This window comes from Trifolium pratense, linkage group LG6, assembly GCF_020283565.1.
Source record: "Trifolium pratense cultivar HEN17-A07 linkage group LG6, ARS_RC_1.1, whole genome shotgun sequence".
In the NCBI taxonomy this organism is placed as follows: domain Eukaryota; kingdom Viridiplantae; phylum Streptophyta; class Magnoliopsida; order Fabales; family Fabaceae; genus Trifolium; species Trifolium pratense.
This window is the reverse complement of record NC_060064.1, coordinates 43,657,902-43,680,499: the sequence shown is the minus strand read 5'-3', so window position 1 is coordinate 43,680,499 and position 22,598 is coordinate 43,657,902. Positions and strand designations below refer to the sequence as shown.

The 22,598-nt window shown below is 30.3% G+C and overlaps 2 protein-coding genes across 2 annotated transcripts; one reads left to right on the top strand and one right to left on the bottom strand.

Annotated features, from left to right (window-relative positions):
• The first annotated feature begins 339 nt into the window (after window positions 1-339).
• Window positions 340-4,193, top strand: LOC123888002 (probable serine/threonine-protein kinase PBL11). The gene is made up of 7 exons (XM_045936934.1): window positions 340-588; window positions 718-784; window positions 1,576-1,898; window positions 2,384-2,519; window positions 2,647-2,789; window positions 2,888-3,011; window positions 3,507-4,193. The coding sequence occupies exons 2-7, from the start codon at window positions 733-735 to the stop codon at window positions 3,950-3,952; spliced, it is 1,224 nt and encodes a 407-aa protein (XP_045792890.1). The 5' UTR covers window positions 340-588; window positions 718-732; the 3' UTR covers window positions 3,953-4,193.
• An 11,368-nt stretch (window positions 4,194-15,561) lies between these two features.
• Window positions 15,562-19,302, bottom strand: LOC123888001 (expansin-A4-like). The gene is made up of 3 exons (XM_045936933.1): window positions 19,066-19,302; window positions 18,264-18,582; window positions 15,562-16,370 (listed from the first exon to the last, which is right to left on the bottom strand). Exons 1-3 carry the CDS (start codon window positions 19,211-19,213, stop codon window positions 16,061-16,063), a joined length of 777 nt encoding a protein of 258 aa, XP_045792889.1. The 5' UTR covers window positions 19,214-19,302; the 3' UTR covers window positions 15,562-16,060.
• Between the last annotated feature and the right edge of the window lie 3,296 nt (window positions 19,303-22,598).

Here is a 22,598-nt window from a genome sequence, read left to right as displayed (position 1 = left end):
AAAATAATTTTTACTTATATATTGTCACGGAGAGAGTATGCAGTTAACAATCACATTATCAACACAAACACAATAAACAAATGTAGAGACAATTTAATATTTCAAAGATATTTGATAATTCAAAAATTTCAAGAGGATATTCGACTAATCACTCACATATAAAATATGTTTTCCCTTTCAACAAATAAAAATTAAACCACTAACTACTTATTTTTAAGTGGTAAACTCCCTTACCAATTAGTTAATCAAATAAATGGTCGGTAACCCGTACATAGTTAACTAGATTGATGTCATTTTTTCACATAAACATGATTATTACATTTCATGAATTAAAGTTAACATGTTTGTTGGATAGAAAAAAGACAAAAGGAAAAGAAACTTAGGAAAAAAGTGAAGTCAATCTTCTATTCTTTTTCTACTTTTCTCTCTTTGTTAGCAAAACAAGTCCAAAAAGGCTAAACAAAATTATTAAAGCCCCCATTAACAAACTTACCAAAGTCACACTTTTGACCCTTTCTTCTTGCTTCCAAGATCCTTCTCATCAAAACCCAAATCATCAAAAGTAGAAAAATATATAAAAAAATAAAGGTTTTCTATTTTCTACATAGTGTTTGTTTACCCTTTTATCCCCATTTCATAAATTTTGCTTTTTTCACCCTTAAATCTTTTTGTTTGCATGATTGAATCTGAAAAGGTTTAACCTTTTATCATAGGAAGGTTTGATTTTTGTTGATGGGTGCTTGCTTGAGTAATAGGGTTAAGTCTGTGAGTCCTTCAAACACAGGTTTGTTAGCTTCTTCTTATACTTGAATTATGATTATGAAATTATTTTTCTTTAGATTTTGATTCTGTTGAGGTTTTGTAATGATTGAGAGAGAGAGAGAGAGAGAGAGAAAGTGATTTAAAGTTGTTAACTTTAGGGATATACTTTTGTAATCATTTTCATGTATGTTTGTACCTTAATTTATGGAATATTCTTGAGATCCTTGCAAATTTAGGTTGCTATGGATTTTCTCAATTTGTGATCTGTGGTTTTTTAGCAAAAATGATTTTGATTTTGAGAGACCCTTTTGGATTTTAGCTTTTCTACCCCTTTTTAAAACCCTACTCAAGGTCAATTTGGTTTGAGGGTGAAAAAATTATGGATAATTTCCCAATAATTTTACAAATATTCCATAAATAAATGCATTTCTTTGGATTTTAATCCTATTTGAAACTAATTAGAAGAAATTTTTTTTCTTTTCTGCAACATGATTCCTCTAGGTGTTAGCTCAGTGGTAAGAGTTTAGCTTTGTAGCCTCAAGGTGTTGAGTTCCAATCCCGTCAGAGACAGTTGTAAAATAGTCATTAGTGTCATTTGAATTTTAATAAAAATTCCTCTAGGGAAAGAAATCACAGTGATATGAGTGAGGGAAATTCATGTTGAGACAACATAAGGATGATTTGGATTTTTGTTGGAGTTCATGTGAATTTGGTATTAAGAGTGATTATGATTATTTTGTTTGGTTTAATTTAAGGCCAATGATGATTAGTGAATATTTGTAAGAATTGTTTTCTTTCTTGACTTTGATGTAGGGTTCACTTCTAGAAGTGTAAGCAGAAGTGGCCATGACATCAGCTCAACTAGCAGGAACTCATCAGCCTCCATATCGGTCACTTCTCGAAGTGAGGGTGAAATTTTGCAATCTTCCAACTTGAAAAGCTTCAGCTATAATGAGTTAAGAGCTGCAACAAGAAATTTCCGGCCGGATAGTGTCTTGGGGGAGGGTGGTTTTGGTTCAGTTTTTAAGGGCTGGATTGATGAGCAATCACATGCTGCAACCAAACCTGGAATGGGTATTATTGTTGCTGTGAAGAGGCTTAATCAAGAGGGGTTTCAGGGTCACAGAGAATGGTTGGTTAGTATCAATTCTTCTCTAGACACTGTTTTCTCTCTGATGCTGATGCAGATGCATATTCTTTTGGCTATATATTTTGATTCTTTGTATATTAACGGAATTCTAGGCAACCACAAGCTATTTAGTGCCGAGACTTCAGATTAAATACGTGTCCGATACATGCAGTTACATTCAATGTCTTCCATTTTTCAAGTTATTATCGGTGTCCGGTGTCTGTGTCAGTGCTTCATAGACTGCATACGTCTTAGTATCCTTTTTCACTTACACTATCTGACACTGTTAGGGGATTATCACTTTTCAGTGGAACTCTATATTTGTTCCCTTTGATCTCATTGGCACTATTGGTCAAATGCAATAACTTTAACAATTTCTTATGGATGGATTTGACTATCGTACTGAAGTTCAGATGATGTCCAATGTCCATTAATGATTGTGAAATGTACAATATAGTTAACATTCTTCATGTTTTGTGTTGTTTGGTTCAGGCTGAAATCAACTATCTCGGGCAATTTCAGCATCGTAATCTTGTCAAATTAATAGGATACTGCTGTGAGGATGAACACCGGCTTCTGGTTTATGAGTTTATGCCTAAGGGAAGTATGGAGAATCATCTTTTCAGACGTGAGTATCTTCTATTTCAGTTGAATTTATAATTCCTTGTTCCTTGTAATTTTCGCCCCTGTCAATAGTGAGTTAATCCTCCATGTTCTAATACTAATGTCGCCTTAAATCATCATGTTTAATACAGGAGGTTCTTATTTTCAGCCATTCTCTTGGAGTTTGCGAATGAAAATAGCCCTTGGTGCTGCAAAAGGTCTTGCTTTTCTCCATAGTACAGAACCTAAAGTCATATACCGTGACTTCAAAACTTCGAATATACTACTTGATTCTGTATGTACATACTTAAACTTTAGCATGGTTCTTTTATGGTTGAATACGATGGATTTAGTAGTTGATTACTGAGCTTCTTCATGACTTGTGCTTTGCAGAACTATGATGCCAAACTTTCTGATTTTGGGTTGGCAAGAGATGGACCAACTGGTGATAAAAGTCATGTCTCTACACGGGTCATGGGAACCCGTGGATATGCAGCGCCAGAGTATCTAGCAACAGGTATTAATAGCTCTGGTGTTTGACATAATGTATTCTCAATGTAGTTTGTGGAGTTTCCCCGACAAGTTTCCTCTCATAAACTATAAAGCACAGATAGGGACACTGACATTGATAATAATTTAAAAGAAATAAATTAATTGAATATAATTACATGTGCCATGTCGAACACACTGACACTTGTTGGCCTTCGATCAGAAGCATTGGTTTTTCAGAGTTCATTAACAACATTCTAATTGATAGACAATATTTTCAAAAGACTTTTTTATGATCACTTTTGTCTTTTGCTCAAATTTTCTAACGTGGACTTTACACATTATTCTATCAGCAGGCTTTTTTACAATAGTGCCCTGAATCCTTATGGTTTTCTTAGAATTTCTTGCAGTCTCATGCATTTGACTACATTTGAGCTGTTTAATAGATTTCCGTATTAATTAATATGAAAACAAGTGATACCAATTAAACTTTAATCATGGAATATTTTTATTGTTTTGCTAGGCCATCTTACTGCAAAGAGTGATGTATATAGTTTTGGAGTAGTTCTTCTGGAAATGATATCAGGAAGACGAGCCATAGACAAGAACCTACCGGCCGGAGAACACAACCTAGTCGAATGGGCCAAGCCTTACCTATCCAACAAACGAAGAGTTTTCCGCGTGATGGATCCACGACTTGAAGGTCAATATTCACATAGCCGAGCTCACGCTGCAGCAGCCCTTGCTTCACAATGTCTTTCAGTAGAGCCTAGAGTCAGGCCAACTATGGATGAGGTCGTGAAAACATTGGAGCAGCTTCAAGAATCAAAGGATACACAGAAGAAAGGTTCTGATCACCGCGTTCGCAATTCCAACCCGGGCCACAATGCATCCGGTAAAGGTAATGCAAATGCTACTAAAAAGGCTTCCGCTTATCCTAGACCTTCTGCTTCTCTCCTTAATGTTTGAGAGAGTTTTGTACTATGAATGCAAAAAAGTTCAGAGGTTTAGATGTTTTACTATGAAACCATATTTATTTAAGTAATTAACAATGTATAGTTTATGTTGTTTTGTATGTTTGTAACTTGAGACACATTAGAAAATTCAGTTGTTGTGGTCCTTAAGTTGTTTATTCCTTTTGAACCATGTATGTATAAAACTACATCATGATCTATGTTGATGATGTTCTACTTTTTGTTCTTGCTTTTAACACTCAGTCATAGGTGGTGGTAATTAAATCATTTAAAGGTTTAATTAGTAGATAATTAAATTAGGAAAATGGTAAACAGTGTCACGGACACTAATTAAGCATACTAATATGAAAGTTTTCTGTTGAAACTTGTGCATTTAATACATTAAAAACATAAAAAGTTATCTTTCTAGTATTAACTTTATCTTTAATTTCCTTTTTTAGTATGATTAACAAGGGTCGGGAGCACTATTTAGCAGACCCTATAATGATTAAAATAATTTATTATATTTGATTTTTTTTAGAATTATACAAATTTAAATATTTATGGATATATTGAATATCCATCCATAAAAAATTGTCAATTGGTGGATTGGATTTCAGTCAATAGATGATGAATAGAATGAATTTTATTCTTAAATGTTAACGGTTCTTGAAAGTTAATGTTTTGGTGTGACTGTGTGAGGGTGGGTGAGATGATTATGATTCATTCATGAAGTGGAGGGTCTGGCGGCTGAGGGAAAGTCAGAGGGTTCTATTTGCAAATAATTTGACATCAATTGCTTTCATTATAGAGTAAATTCCATAGTTTTACATAAATTGAATAAGAGCAAGATTTTCATAGTCACGTGATCATATAAACACATTTACATGATATTTTGATTATTTATGAAATAATTAAAAGAATAAAATAAAAGGTAAATTTTGTGAGTGCGACTAAAAGAATTATATTTGGTCACATGACCATATATAAGAATAATTCATTGAATAATACTTCAGTTCAAGTTCAACCGATAAAAATGACGAAATTATTAGGTTGTATGTTGAGGTTGAAGTACAAACTCAAACTCTTTCATTTTTGTGTGTGGGTTTACAATGACTATTATCATTTCGTTTATCTACTCAAAAAATATAAATTTAATAATACTCCTCTACTATCTCTTTTGTTAAGATTTAAAATTGAATTTTTTCTTCTTAAAATAAACAAATAATACTCCTATCTCCTATGTTTCTACAATTCTTTTAAGAAAAAAGATAAATAAATGTGACACATACTCTGCCATTTTATAATTTGGTGGTATTTATCACACAACCAATGAAAACAAGCCACATAAGTAGATTTATATGTGATACCCACGCCTAACTTGTAACCAACTTTTATTTTACATGTCAACTTATCGAGGGATATATTAGAAAAAATCAAAAATAAATTGAATAGTACTTCCCTCCTATCTTTTATGTTCCTACAAAAATTTCTGGAAATTATTTGCTTTTTTTTTCTTTCTTTTTCTATTTTAGAAATTCAAAAAGATTCAAAAATGAAATAATGAAAATTATTGACTAAGTAGTAAGTTCTATTTCAAATACCAAATACTGCTTTTTCATCAATCATGTTAGCACTGTAGGTCTTCGACGTGTGCAGTTCAACCATTTTTTGCATTATCCTTTGAATTTTTAAATAATAAAGCTTTTCTTAGTGGTTGGCATTTGTCGCAACTTATACAGTATCTATTTTTTTCCATTAATATCTTTTGAATTGTCAATTTATTCATAAAATAAAACCAATGTCTCCACCAATAATAATAAATTGATTAAAATGATAAGAGATTTAGGTTTTTTAAGCAAGTTGTCAGAAATTTAATTTCTGAAATTTCATATTAATATATATTATAATAAAAAAAGAAAGAACTAATAATGTCTTTAAAGAAAGTCTAACTCAGTATTATTGTTTTTTTGAGAAATTATCAATAATGTTCACAATTCTATGAATATATTTATTCCGTCAACTTAGACACTGTTTGGTAAGTCCAATAAGGTAGCTTATAAGCTTGTTTGATAAAAATGTGAAGTGTTTGGTAACGAGCTTCTCTAACCAGCGTATAGCTTTTTTTGAGATGTTATTTCAAGTAGCGTATGAGCTTATAGCTTTTTTATTTTATTTCATATTTACCCTTATTAAAAAATATTTAACTTAGTTCATTTGATAGTGAGAAGAGAGTTTTATAGTTATCATGTGATGCCTGTGCACGCTAATCTATATATATAAATCCTAGATAGTTGTGGAATTGCCTATCTAAACCCTAATCCACAAATCAATGAAAACTTTTCATTTAGCCACATCATCCACTTACATCCATTTAATGTGGGGTACTAAATCTAATTATTATTATTATTATTATTATTATTATTATTATTATTATTATTATTATTATTATTATTGTTTTGGGTTATTCATTTTAATTTTTTTTGTTCATTTTATTATTTTGTGTATTTTATTTTTTTTTTTCAAAAAAGTTAATGTTTTTGCTAATAATCTTTTGTCTAATCTTTGTAAATATAAGGAGTTGGTCGATTGTCAGGACTACTTTCTAATGTTAGTAAAAAAAAAAATAGATAAAATAAAATTTACTAATGGTTGTTATGCCCTGTATGATTTTTATCATATTCGATATTTGAATATGAGTTAAGTTAGTTTATCTTTGCTGCAATCAGTTTCAAATTAATATAAATGTCAAATTCGATAATACAGTAGTTTTTTGGTAAGAGATAATGAAGTAGTTTATCCAACTCAGAATCCTCCAATGAGATTTATAATATAAATAAAAACTTATGTTTCAACATCGATTGTTTTTCATGGTCAATTATATGTTGTCATTTTCATAGTTATTTTGAAGAATGAGTTAAAGATATTGCTAATCAATGTTAATGAAGAAAATACCAAAGTAACTTCAAATGTGATGTATAAATAAGTTTTTTAAATGTATAAACATCTATCTATATCTATCTATATATATAATTCCTAGATAGTTGTGCAACCACTAATCTAACCCTAATCCACGTCAGCCACTTATATACAATTAAATCACTCAATAATGCCACATCACTTCTACTTACATCATTGTCATTTATATACACTTTTTCATATGCCTACATTTATATATACCTATGACTTTTCATTATACACTCACTCAACTAATAATAATAGTTTTTACTAAATTATACGCACTAATTAATCTTTTATACTATATATTGAATTATAGTGTCCAATTAAGAATCAAATGCACAGTGTATGAGTATGACCACAAACCGTTTTCATAGTGACATGACAATTTATGGATTACCAACTTATTTTGGTAGATGCAATAGGATTCATTGTAATATTTTCAAAATGTATAAATACATCTTAAATATCTATCTTATATTTACATCACTTTTATTATTATTATTATTATTATTATTATTATTATTATTATTATTATTGTTATTATTGTTATTATTATTATTATTATTATTATTATTATTATTATTATTATTATTATTATTATTTTGTTGTTGTTGATGTTATTATTATAATTTTTATAATACTTATTGTTTCAATTTATACGAATGATTTTTCAACATTATAATATAAAATACCGCATAACACCCGTGCATCGCACGGGTGCGGGACTAGTGTTTTATATATAAAAAAAACCCTTATTAGTTTTTTTTTTAATTTATGTAATAAATACCCACTAACACTTACAAAAAAAAAAAAAAAACCACTAACCATGTACTTTTATGTCATCTTGTACTTACGACGGCTAAAATTGCAAAACACTTTAATTTTATTCTACTTGTTTTTCAACTATAAGCTACCAGCTATAAACTAACTTATCAATTATCAGCTAGCTTATAACATATTTTTACCAAACAAAAGACTTTAATGTATCCTCAGGAGAGTATTTTCCTCACATTGAACTAGTAGAAGGTAATGAACAGTTTGACTTTAAATATACCTAAAAACTCTAGCGGTATATATATTTGAATGGTTCTAAAACTTGGATCAAGATGCCCTGCAGTTGTAAATCACAAAGTTACACGATGTTTTAGATCTCATCTGTCCATTTCAGATCGGTCAGTTCATATTTCATCTATACAAAATCAGTCCAAATCAATCTGAACCATTCAGATTAGATCGGACGATCCTGATTTAACACAGCGTGAAACTGTGTGAAAATATTACCGCAGGAAATCCTGTTCCCTAAAACTTGAGCAGGACCAATACATGCTTTGATTTGGTGTTAGGAGCAACATTTCACCAAAAATAGAGGATTGTTTTGGATCCAGGGGAGTGGGATAAGACAGTTTAGTGAAATTTATTTTATCAATGTTTGAACCCTAGTCCTCGAGTAGATGTTTTTTCTTTTGTAAAAGAGTGTGTGAGAAGCAATTGAGGGGAGGAGGCGAAAAGAAAATCTCCAAGTGTTGGATGGTGAAAATATCATGAAGATCCAATAAGCCCAATTGAAGCCAACTATTCTAGGTCCATCAAGGAGCTCAATGTGGAGTATATGATTTGATAAGCTATTTACCATTCAATTAATTTTTCATGAAATTTTCTTTTGTCATCTACTAGTTTTTTTTGTGTCTTATCAGTTTTCATTTTTACCATTTTGCTATTTAAGTAGCGGAAGTTATAAAAATGAGAAATTTTGAAGAAAAAACACTCTACATGAAATTCAAGATTTTTACATGTTTGCTACTTAAGTAGTGAATCTGTTAGCTACTTAAATAGCAGACGTTATAAAAATGATAAATTTGAGGAAAAAAAACACTCCCTTCACATGAATTTCAAGATTTTTATAATATCTGCTATTTAAGTAACATATGCGATAAAAATGAGAATTTTGAGAATATACCCTTGATAAATAAAAGAATAAAAATCAAATCTAAAACTTTTAGTATGTTAGTACGTATATGTTCTGTCACCATGACATAATAGATATATTTTGATGAATTCCCCATTCCCCATAGGTGGAATACAAAGCCATAAAACAAAAATGAGGTCAAACAAAAAGCCTTTGCATATATTCATCTTTGATCGTTTTTGTTCCAAGAAAACATTAGCACCTCTTGAACGATTGGTGCTTGATAAAAAATCAGATTCAGAGTTTCTGATACCAACATATATTTGATCTAGATATTTTCCTTAGCAAATTAATCAACTTGTTCACAGCCTCAAGTAAAATGCCACCTATTTTTCTTTGTTTGGATGACGAATTAATTTTTGAGAAAAATAATATATAGAGAATTAATATTTTTTAACTTTCTTAAAGAATTGTATGATAATAAATAATATAAGATCGAGAGTGGGACATTAAACTTAATTTGTATTTCATATATAATAATATTCACCTTTGTTATTTTGGGTTTTCAACAAGACTTATTTTGTAAAGGGTTGAGAGCGAGCTACGTTGTCGGGTGTAATACAATATCTGGATCATTCATTGATTTTAGACTGTTTAGCTTGAAAAAGTCATTATCGCTTGCTACTTGTTGCAGGGAGTAGCGGTACGTGGACCGTTTCGTGTTGACAATTGGTTCATTTGCCTTAACTTTCTAAGACTTATAGTTTGTCTTTTAGGATTAGTTAGAAGTTGGTATAACCTATTGTCCTACACGCTTTTGTGTGGACGCACTGAGTTAGGTCTATGTCCCCCAGTTTATGTATATATTTTTATTTTATTTTTAATAATAATATGAGCTATAGGTGGAGGATGGGGAAGAATAGGGATGCCACTAAAGTTGAGTGTCTATTCCTACCTTGATATCTAGATGCTCTTAATTTATAAAAAAAAAATAATATAGAACTAATATTTCTTTCATTTTTTTTTTTTAAAAATCAATCAAGTCATTGGACTCAAGTGGTTAATGAACTTCATCAAAGAAAAAATTGTTCGGAAAAACCCGAATTCGATTTCTGGGTAGAACAATTTTATGGTCAGACTTTACTTACCACGCAGCCGAACTCTAGATTACTGGAGTGTCATCCCTCTAAGAACCATAAATTTAATAAAAATAATTAATAATTCATCTATATTAAAACTCTCATCCAAACACACCTTAAAGACAAGAGAGGATTCTTAATGCACTTGTGTACTTTAATTTGTACGTTATCTGATCAGAATCAAGCTATCTAGTACTAGTACATGCATCATATCATATCTAGGGTCTCAATCTCATGAGACTAATTCCTTGTGTACAACTTAAGCTATTTGAGAGAGGAAAAGTGTGTTGCACAAACGAGATTCTAGATGTGAGAAAGCTATAGCACACATTGGTTGGGCTCAATGCAAAGTTACTTCAACGGCTAATCTTAATTGGGCTGTAATTTAAATGACCACAGTTAAACATATTTTTGGCCGTATTTTTTTTAAAGTATATAAATGTGAATATTTTCATATAAGATTTTGTTTGATTTGTTTCGATGTATATTTTTAAAATATCAAATTTCTATAATTTTAACTAATAGAGAATTAAAAATATTCGTAATCAAAAGTATGTATCGACATACGTGCAGTAGTAAAAAAATTCTTATATTTTGAGATGGAGGAAATATTTCTTAGAGTAAGTTATTAAATTATGCATGTAGCAATACTTTAATAACAATATAATAACTTTTTTTATTTCAGTGCTTAATTTTATTTTATTTTAACATTTTCATGTTCGAGTGTTAGTTTGACATCAAGTGGTTTCAGATCTCTTCTGATCGTAGTTGCGGAGATCGAACTGTGATCTAGCGTCAATCACCTCTGAACCAATTAAGCATTGCTAAATTAAATCACTTTTACTTCAAAGTTGAATGACAAACTATATGCTTTACCATCCATTTCATTATCATTATGCTTAGGTCAAAATTAGTGGTGTGTTAATATTCATATGGAATCAAGATATATCTTCACATATGCTAAAAAAAGACATATCTTCACATAAAACTTAAGGCCCACAAACCGATTATGCAACAACAAATTAGCCGTTAAGTTGGAGCATGTTTTTTTGATAGGAATGAATTGAACAGAATATGCATGCAACTTGTGGACACAACAAATGCATACTAAAATTCATTGCGTTGGTTTGCATACCAAATCTTTTTCTTCATTTTGGTATCAATTTAGAACATAATTTCAAGGGTTGGTCTTGAATTGGTCACGTATGCCCAAAGTAATTTTTGTTCACCTCTCAAATAAGATTCTATTTAGTAAAAATAACGGACTTGGTCTTGAATTAGTCACGTATGTAGGTCCAAAGTAAGTTATCGTTGATGGCTGATGATCGATAACTTATAGGTTAATAGCTGGTCAATTAATTTAAGAGTTTGATAAAATTAATAAATATACAATTACATAAAAGAGATTTTTAATTCATAAAGACGCATTTACCATACTTTTTAGAGAGCTTCTTAAAATTTGTTTCTGTCCAAATTAGTAAATATTGGAATGGTGCAGTTTTTAATAAAATAGTAGGGTTAAATTGAATATTATTGAGCTTAAGTTTTTCACCGTTTGAAAATCGAAAAATATAAGCACAACATACCTAGCTCAAGTTTTAGGACTCGATTTTTTTTTTGGGTTTTTAGAGGGGTTAGGTTGGGATCGAAGATGGATTTGAATGGTGTTTTTCTCCGGTGTAAATTCTAGAACTCAAAATAAGTAAAACATCCCTCAAGTTTTAAACTCAAGTAGGAGATTTTTGAGTTTTCACACTTGTGTAGTCAACCAAGTCAACCACTAAACTATTTAACCAAAAAATCAAACCTAACTATTAGATTTTTTTTGTGAAACCTCATTATTTAGATCTTTCATAATACCATTTATCAAAATATCCACATAAATATTTAAATTTAAAAATCTGATTAAACTATTTTACAGTTGATACATACACATTAAATTTGCATAGTATTCTCTAACTTTAGAGGCAGAAATACAAAATACCTATATATGTGTTACTTTTAAGTTGGACCACATACTAACAAGTGTGAGTGTATTCTATGCGTAAATCTTTTATTCGATGGACCAGTAAAACTAACATAAACTTTACAAGAAAGTTCCTAAGATGTATGTAACAAGGCATGGATAAAAAGAAAAAGCTCTCACAAAGCTTACATTGATATCATATTCAAACAAAAGTGATGAGAAGTTAATTAAAAATTAACTACTAGGTTTAATTAGACTTTTTAATTCATCTAGTTTTTTAGCTATGTGCAATTTTGGTTTCTCTAAAGTCTAATCAAATACGATATTATACGATCCCATACCATTAATTTTCTTTGATATGAATCCGTTGAAGTCAATTTTTTATCAAAATATTTGAAAATTTGATAAAGTATATACGTTTGCATGGTTTTTTATTTGATATTAAACTTCTAATTTATCACAAGATGTGCAAGGAAAGAAAATAGACCAAAGAATTAATACAAGAGCCTTGGTTCATGGGTGAATTCATGTGTGGGTTCTTTGTATTGAAAGTCTTCGTGTCAATTAGGAGGTGTATTATGTTGGTTGTAACGTTAGTCCAATTGTATAGGATGTAGGAAACTCACAATTGAGGGGATTTTGTTCGTTCAACTTTCAAGTGTTGTGGCGAGTCTTACATTGAACATAAATTGGCTAAATGTTGCATCAACTACATGAGTTAAATATTAGTCGTACTAAATTTTACCTATATGTCAAATAACTTGAGAAAATTAACTTCAAGTGGAAATATGGTGCCTTGTTCTCTGTGATCTTGATTTATTGATTTGTTGTTGCTTCCGATAGGGATTTGGATTTGTTATTGTAGCATATTCACTCGGTTTCACGATGTATTCAATCACAAACGTTCATTTGTTGTTGTATAACAGAGTCAATACAATCTTAGTTGTCGATCTAAATCGGATGGCTGACAGTAGTAACTGCGTCAAATCCAATTCTTCCCGATAGTCCCCTCGGCTTCCTAACAATATATTATCCTTTGAATTTTCATTTAATTAAATTAAAACAACCTTTTTTGTAATTGTAAAAGTTACACTTACCATATAGATAGCTATGACATAGGATAAGTGTCATAAATCATCTAAACTTCAAACTAGATAAATAAATTTTGAAATGAAACAAGGACCATGCAGTGAAAAAGCTTAGATAAGTAAAAGATTCATGAGTCACACACACTACCCAAATATTCCTCTAACTTTAACTTCCAAATATCACACACACGATTCTTTCTTGTCCACTTTAATTCATATTCACATTTAGCAACCGTCAAGATAGATATATTTGAAAAGGATGAATGAATCAGTTTAATTTGTGGAAAGGAGTATTATACAAGCAACTCTTCTTCTTTTTTTGCTGCATAAACTTTTTAGTAACAACTTTATAACTTTTTTGTGGATAAACAAATAATAATAACTTTATACTAATATATGCTTTGGACTTTGGTCTAGCCGTTTAGTGATTATCATATTAATTCTTTTTGAAGAACAAGTGCTTTGATATTTTTCAACCTCACCATCACTACCACCATGTGTATGTGATTCTCATCAACCATTTACAACAATTGGCTATAGCCTAGCTAGTTATATGCATGCACATTTTTCTCTCTTTATTCCTTTGAGTAGGTGCTATACATATTTTTGTCTCCTTGAGATGATTAGTTATCATGCTTAATGAATTATGGCAATAAGGGAGAACAAAATTAATTTGGGTGTACATGTTAAGAATTTTACAAAATGAGACTTTGACACTTTTTTCCGTGTGTCCAGCTAACAATGTTGATATTACTATAAGTTAGACGTTTTTATCTAAATTCGAATTCATATTCTTACAATTGTGTGTGTCAATTTTTTACGATGATTGTTACTATACCTCAAGACGGAAAAAAATTAATAAACATTTAACACAATTTTTTTTGTCTCATAGGAGTATATTTTTTTTTTGGTACATAATTCAAAAAGATATATATATATATATATATATAAATGCCAAAAATATGGATAACATTACCATTATCATATCATTAATTACCATGCTCTAGCTAGTACAAAATTTGGGACAAACATAGCTTCCCATAGATTCTTTGTTCTTTGCTTTTTAACTGAAAAATCGCGTGGCAACACAATAGATCATGTTTGTGGAAATAGAGAATGACCACACAAGAAAACGATAGTTTCACTAATATTATTCATGCTAACTTTTTCTTTTGTTTTTTCTTATAAAGAAAGAGCTTAAATAATTTAAATTGTAATTTTTATTTTGAAGCAATACAAACTTAACTTGTTATGAGAACTCTAGAATACATGTTGAACAGTTGAAGGAGATAGGAACACACAATTATTCCACACCATTGTAAAACAAATTGTCTAGCTCTTACTATTGGTGATAAGGTTATTACTGAGTCTGTTGAGATTGAAAACAAATTTGTTACTCATCTATTACTTTACTTAATATATTAAAATCGATCAATCACTTCATAGAATAATTGAACTCGAAAATGATGTAAATTAAAAGCTTTCTCTAATTCACCTAGTAAGTTTTCGATTAAGTGAGTGTGGGCTAATATCAAATTTACCTCTAATTTAATTTGTTTTATATATAATATAATATGTATGTATAGTAGTAGTAATAAATAAAAAATCAAAGCAAAGTGGGGGCACAAGCCCACATATAGCCTCCTTCTTATGTTCGTCCCTGCTTACGAGTACGAAACCAAATTGCAAAAATGAAACACAAGCCATTTCAAGCCAATAAATTCAGAAGTAGAAACTCTAGATCAAACAGAGCCAGCTTGAACCGTTCAACAAAACGGTTAAAGCAAAACACCACTTAAATTCCGAAAGAAAAAAAAAATCGAATCCAAGCTAAAACCCAAGTGTACAAAGGAATGATCCCAAACTTTGCGACAAACCTAGATTCGGTATGTCAAGTAAGCATAAACCAAAGTAGAACCAACGGCCACCCATCGCCTAGTGTAGTTTAGTATTGTGGTTTAGTGGATACTTGAGGAGGAGGAATTGTTGGAATTCAAGTTTGAGTGATTAGTCTCATATGGACTAAAAAATGTTATATACATAAGAAAGGTAACATGTATATATTATACCCAATGTCTTTAAGATTTCGAATAAATATGTCGTTTTAAAATCTCTTAAAAACCTTGGAGTCGTTTAACTCATTGTTACTCTTGACGCTCACTCGGTCTCCAAAATAAACCAACAACTATAGTAAATTGTATTTTTACTATTTAAATGAAGGTCTTATGTAAAGACTATCCCAACCATATGAAACTTCTAAGTCACATATTTTACATTTATAGCACACAATATCCTAAAGTGTAACTTATTATCAAAAAGTAAAACCTTTAAGAGTGTAACTATGCAACTAAAAATAGTCTTTTTATCAATGTTGTTTAGATAATCTCTCAAACCGTACAGAACCACAATTACTAGTAACTAGAAGTGACAATTATTATCTCATACAAACACTCTTTGAATATTATTTCATTATAGTTTATAAATGAAAACTTAACAATTAAGTCAAAATTAACAAGCAACAACCAGTAAAAATACTCAATAACTATCATAACCAAAAAAGAACAATTATAATAACTTAAATATATTATTAATTATATGGTAGCAAACTTTAGTTGATAATAATAATAACTAGAGCTGCGGGCTACATGTTCATTACCCTTGCAACCTCTTCAGCCCTACACACTTTGAGTAAAAAAAACATAAAGAGATGGGTCTCTTATGCTGGGTAATTAATATACCAGCATCACCCATCACATTACACTTTAGTAGTAACACTTTCACATTTAATATTTTAATACAAACACCCCCCTCCCCCATTCATATATTAATTAATTAATTAACTACTAATAATAATATAATTAAACTTACTTTCACTTTCACCTTTACTTTTCCTAAAACTACCCAACTTTTCTTTTTAAACCCTACTAATACTACTACTATACCCCCCCTAACTTCAAAATTTTCCCGGGAAAATAAAGGAAAATTTGAAGGAGGGAAACTTAAAAACAAAAAAGTCAAAAATATAGTAGAGTATTTGATTTTTGCTTTTTTTTTTTCCTTCTTTTTAGACACGGAAATTCTTCCCGGTGAAGGTTTGTCCAAACTGCCAATTAGATGGTGCCACGTTCCATGACGTTGATGTACGACGGTCACTGCCGGTAACTCTAAAAGATAAAGCCTGGCCCACAAAAACTGCATTGGATTGCCAATTTTGCCCCCAGTTACGGCTCATTGTCATCCATGCAGTGTTGGTTCCTTTTACACTCACGCGCACTATATCACCTGCACCCGCGACGTTGGTGATTAAAACCAAGTTGAAGTAACGGAAACCGTTGATTGTGAATCTGATGCCTCCTGTCTTTCTGCATGGTATCCTGCAAATTCAATCAAATAAAATGTTATAAAAATACTATTGAATTTAATAATTTCAATTTTATGTTTTTTATTCTTGATGTTTTAGTCGGTTAATTCAATAAAAAAATATGAAATATTTTGTTCCAATGCAATGTGTCAAGTTAAAATTTGAGTCATTTTGAAACAAAGTCATAAATATTGATATGACATGTGCCATACTGTTCAATTAATGTATAATAATATTTTTTCTCAAAAAAATGTACAATAATACAAAAATTATATTAAAAAAATTATATTTATTGAACTGAATTCTCAAAGTAATATTAGAATTCAAATGTTTTTCCACACCCATCAATCGGAGATTAAACCCATGACCAAATATTTAAGAGGCTCAATTATCTACTACTTTTGTCACTTTTTTTTAAGGATACTTATGTTAATTCAAATGTTGAGAACTAACTACTAATATATTAAATGATATATTAATTAATATTTTTTATTGATAAGTGACTATTAAAAATATGAGACTAGTGTATAAAAACAATATTTGAATAATAAAGGTACTTGTAATTTTTATTTGTTGTTTCAAAGCCCCAAAAAATGAACCTTTTTCTAAGGATGTGTGACCTAACATCAGCATGGAACTCTGAAAGATGTTTTTTCTGACTTTAATTTCAGATCTTGCGGAAATTTAATATTTTTATATGGTATATAATTACTAGGATACCCTCAAAGTACAAAGGAATTTCCAAAAAGTGTTAGAATGACTATAATACCCTAAAAGAACTATTGTTACTAATTTGATGTTATTTTAGTCATTTGGCACTGACCACCAAAACTAAAGCATATGTACCAAAACACCGAAAGAACACAAAAGTGATAAAGAGCACAAAAGCGATAAATGAATTTTGGTAACACATTAATTTCACACATATGGATCAAATTAAAATCGACTTTCACCAAATTAGCTTAATGTCTATAAATGAAATATGCATATAATTGAAGTATTAGTAACCTTAATGGTTTCTCATGATAATTTTACTACAAAACAAAATTATGAAAATATACATTACTTAACATGGCTAGAAGGAAAAATGGATCTCGGTTCCTATTTGTGTGTGTGAAATCAACAATATACTTGAATATGTGGGGGAGGTGCCATAAGTGTGCAAGCTCATAATTTCAGAAAATTCCAAAAAAAAATTACTATTAATTTATTACAAGTCATTTGTTCATTCATTGATAAATGTAAAACTAGTAGTGCATTTAATAGAATTATTTAATAACTTTTAATGTATAAATGTGTCAAACTTTAATTTATATACATGATAAAATAATAAATATAACACCAAAAATAAATAAATAAATAAATATAAGACAAATGCTTACATGTGCATTCAACTTGTATAAAAGTGTTTATCTAAAAAAACTTGTATAAAAGTGTAAACTTTAATCTTTAAACAATTTTTTTTTATATTTTGTAAAAAAAACATTTTTTATATTATTATTATTACATATAAAAAAATTATATTTAAATATATTAAATTTAAATAATAGCTTATTTACTAGTAATATTTTTAAGGAAAATGCAAGTACATACTAAAGAAGATAAATGTAAAAATACTTTCCTTTCTAAAAAAAAAAGTAAAATTATTTTCTAAAAATTTGTATGTTCAATTTTTTAAAAAAATAAGTAAATGAATAATTTTTTTATTGTTAAATATAAAATTTAGGCCTAAAATTTATATATTTAGACAGACAACACTATTAAGGAAAAAAAGAACCTCAATTCTTCACATGTTTTTCTCTTATTTTTTGTGCTACCAAACAGTGAAAAACTCAAAAAGATGAAAACTTGAAACAAACCCATTAAAGCAAAACCAAAACACAAACAAAGGGTAACTTTAACTCACCGGCGGTAAGCGACGGGGACAATTCCGGCACGGTACTGAGCAATCTTAAGAAACATAGGCATAGCAAGATCAAAATGTTCTCTAGGTGGATTACACCAACCACCATTGTCACTTGGTTCAGCAAAATTTGGAGGACAAAAGTTTGTAGCAGTTATTAAGATTGATGGGTTTCCTGGGTTACACCAACGTGGATCTTGGTCACACTTAAGCTCAAAACATGCACCACAACTTAAGCCATTGTTGAATAGTGCTGTACTTAGTGCTGCTGTGTTTACTCCATAACCTTGACTGTATAAGTTTCCATACCCACAAGCACCGCCTGAAAAAAACATACCCAAAAAAAAATTAGTATTAAAGTTAGGTTTTTTAATATTTTAGAATTTTTTTATAAATAAAAAAAAAATTGTGTTTTTTTTTTGGTTGCAATTAATTGGATTGGAAATGTTTAGATTTTATATATGAATGGAGAAATTTGAAGGAAAGATTGTATTTTTATGTTATGGAAATGGGTTTTGAGAATAAGGGTAGAATAAAAGAGGAAACTTGGGTTAGGTACTAGAAATGGGTTTGGTGGTTATGAAACAAAGCAACATTTTAATTGGAAATTGTAAAAAAATTAGGGTTAGGTTTAGAATGTTTCAAAAATTGTTGCATGTGAACAGTTTTTGTGTGAATTTGATAATGCAAAATGGTGAGTGAATTGATAAATAATAAGGTTGTGATGATTTGAAGAAAGGGGTAGTAAAAACAGGGGAAAACAGAGGAAAAACAGAGTTTAAGGTTGTTTTTTTATTTTTGTTACCCATTGTTCCTGAGGCATCACTGCCACCATAGAAAGTAGCATGAGCACTTTGCCAAGGACCACCATTATAAACACCAGGGATTCGAGCAGTGGTTGCAGCAAAAAGAGAGGCTAATGATGCAATGGTGAGGAGAAGAATTCCAGCCATTGCAAGAGAGAGAGAGAGTGGGAGAGAGGAGGTATTATGAGTGAGTAGGTTGTGTTGTTGATTTAGGAGTGAGTGGAAAGTGAGAAGGTTTTAGGGGGTACTTATGGAGGAAGGAATTAGGTAATGGACCTGCGGATGCAGTAGTTTTTGGAGTTATTATTACCATCTAATTAATGGGCCTTCTATTTACCAAACACACAAAAAAGGCCTTGTTTGCTTTTCTCTTTCCATGTGATCCTTACTCTTATTTATTTTCATTTTTAATTTTTTTTTAATGAATGTGATCCTTATTTTTATTTATGTGAAAAAAGTCTTTAAATTTTTTCACTGATTCACCACTTGGGTTGGTGCATTGGTATTTGCTTGAGACTTGGGAGTGTGCTCCTCTTGAGATCTGAGATTCGATTCTCTCTGATGTCAATTTGGGTGGGCTAATTTAGCTTCTTCAAAAAAAAAAAAACTCTCGGATTGGCGAATATTATGGTGTATGGATAGATAGAGAGAAAATATGTATGTGTGGACTTGACTGGGATTTCAACACTTATGAGATTGAGGACTAAGGCTTTTATTGCGGGACAGACAGCCCTTAAAGTTGTTTCAAGTAAAATTGTCAAACATGAGAAAACATGTGACAATGAACATACTTTTATATCATTCCGTTTGAAACTTTTAGCTTCCTAGCACCAGAGGTCATGAGTCTTCTACAAAGAGTTAAAAAGGTCATGCATAACAATGTTATGGCCTCTAGCCCTCTAGGTCTATAAATCTTGTTTTTAAGAGAATTGATTTTGTGACTCAAAAAAGGCTAGTGTCGCAGCTTGTTGGTTTAGTGGTTCTGTTGGTTTGAGGTCTTAGGGTGTGCTTCTCTCAAGGTCTTAGGCTCGATTATCTCTGATGTGAAAATCGGTGAGCTAGCCAATATAGAGTAAAACAACTCTAGCCCTAAATAAGGCCCTCACAAGTGAGTGGTGGGATTTATCCCCTAAAATTAGTTGGTCCTTAGGCTGCATATCAATTTTATTTTTTTTAAAATGTGGTTTTATTTTTGAATTGGATTTTTGTTTATTTTTCATAAACAAAATGTTTTTTGAGCATTTACAATAGTGTTCTTTATTCTTCATAGCGACACTCGATTATTTCTATTTTTCTTACAAAAGTTACACTTGCTTATCGTAATATTAATGTTTCTGCAAAGATTAGAGGGTATGCATTTAGAATTTGCCTAGGTAGAGGTAATCGCAGGTCTAAGTCTGAGAGTAAACAATATGGTGCTAGACATTGATGCTGGTTTTTTCGTTCTTTGGTGAAAGAAGAACGTGATCCCCGCAAAAAAAGAGAGAGGTGATCCTCAAGGGAAGGGCTGCGTATTTTGCTTTAGGGAGGAAGAAACCGTACAACACACTTTCTTCAATTGTGGTGTGATTACTCAAGTGTGGCAAAGCATATTTAAGTGGATAGATACAAAGTTCATTTCATGTGTAGATACCTTTCAACATTTCTCTTTGTTTGGGGAATTAGCAAAAGGAAAAAGTCATAAGTGCTTTCGACATATTATTTGGTTGGTGACGATGTGGAGTATTTGACATTCGTGCAACAATATTATTTTTAGAGGAGCATGTGTTGATATTTCTTCTTTAGTGGATCACATTATTTATATCTCATGGTATTGGTTTATAGGTCAATTAAAGAGTAATGTCATTTTATCTTTTTTTAATTGGCGTAACAATCCTTTAGTTTGTTTCCAATGTATCTAAGGTGTTGTCTTTTGAATTGTAAGGGTTGAGTATCCCATGTACGGCTTAAAATTCATATTTTGCTTAAAAAAAATTATAAAATTTTAAATAAATCATTTGTATATACATCAGACCAATTTAAATACTTAAATAAGGAAAACAATTCATTGTAGATGCTCTTATATTAACACCTCCTTAATTACATTAAAAAGTTTTCACCAAAATCGGGTGTCTTTAAATAAGGGAACTGCCTCATAGTGGATGCACCAGTAAGAGAGATATACTTCCTACAATAAGTCTACAGACAAGAGAATTTTGGATTATAATTCAAGTCACAATTTATTCAAGTGGAATAATGCTCAATCATCTATAATATTTTTTTTCTTCATTAGTTTAGTGGCTAGAAATTTCACCTCAAAGATAAATAAGTGGAGTGTCCAGGGTTCGAATCCCGATGCGTGCTTAATATATGTGATGTCCCTACCAACTGAGCTATGTTCACCAGGACATCATCTATAAATAATATACACTCTATAATCTTTTGTTTTTTTTTGGTAGAGTACACTCTATAATCTTTAATATCAGAAAAACTTTATTTTTTAAATTCATGAAATAAATGATGTATGTGGTCTAAAAAATAGAACACATGCATAAATCATTCCATGAATTTAAAATAAATAATTTTTTTTCTGATATTAAAGACTAGAAAGGGAGTAATTAATAACATCAATTTTAAGTGAAATCCTAGCCACTAAACTACTAAAAAAAACTATTATTTTAGATTTTTTATAAGTTATGTTGAATGAATATTGTTTGATTTGTATTTTGAAATCAAATTGGTGAAGTTTTCTTATATACAATGCAGTCATATTTTGGCTAGGTGGTTATTTGATGGAAGATAAAGCAAATGCTTTATTTTTGGAAGCATTGTGTTTGCAATAATTTAATTGGTGAATTATTTGTTTGTTTTTGCCTTTTCTTACAAGAAATGTTTTGGGGCCATGCATGTATTATTAATGGAACATGAATTACTGATATGCATGTGCATCACACATGGTTCTCTTAATACTGTTTGAGGTCAGAATGAGCAATGCAATTGCAAGTTGAAGGTCAAAATTTAGGGAGAAGTAATGGCAAAAAGCACATGATACGTTGCATCCTTTAAATAATCAAGCAAGCAAGCAAGCACACAAATTGAAAGATGAGAATATAAAAGAGGTCCCGCTCTTGATTTCACGCTAATATCATGATTCGTGTTATCCACAATTGAAGCAAACTTTACTCATATCATAAATTTCTTTTAACATACAATTTGTGGGTCTCTAGTTTGAGTAATAAAAGTTACAAATATGTTTGTTTTGATCTAAACGAAGTGAATGTCAACATGTTTATACTTGGCGTCACATATAAATATAATGATTTAATTTGTATACTAATATAAAACTATCTATAGTGTTCGTGACCTTAGTTCAATTGGTAAGAATATCGAACTTTGTGTATAGAAGCTGGAGTTTGAACTCCGACACTCCACTTATTCATCTTTAAGATGAATTTTCTAGCAACTGTCTACCATGACAAAAAAAAATTCTATCTATAAATTTTAACTTAATTAACAATATATTTTTTTCACACTTACTTAACTGAAAACGTTG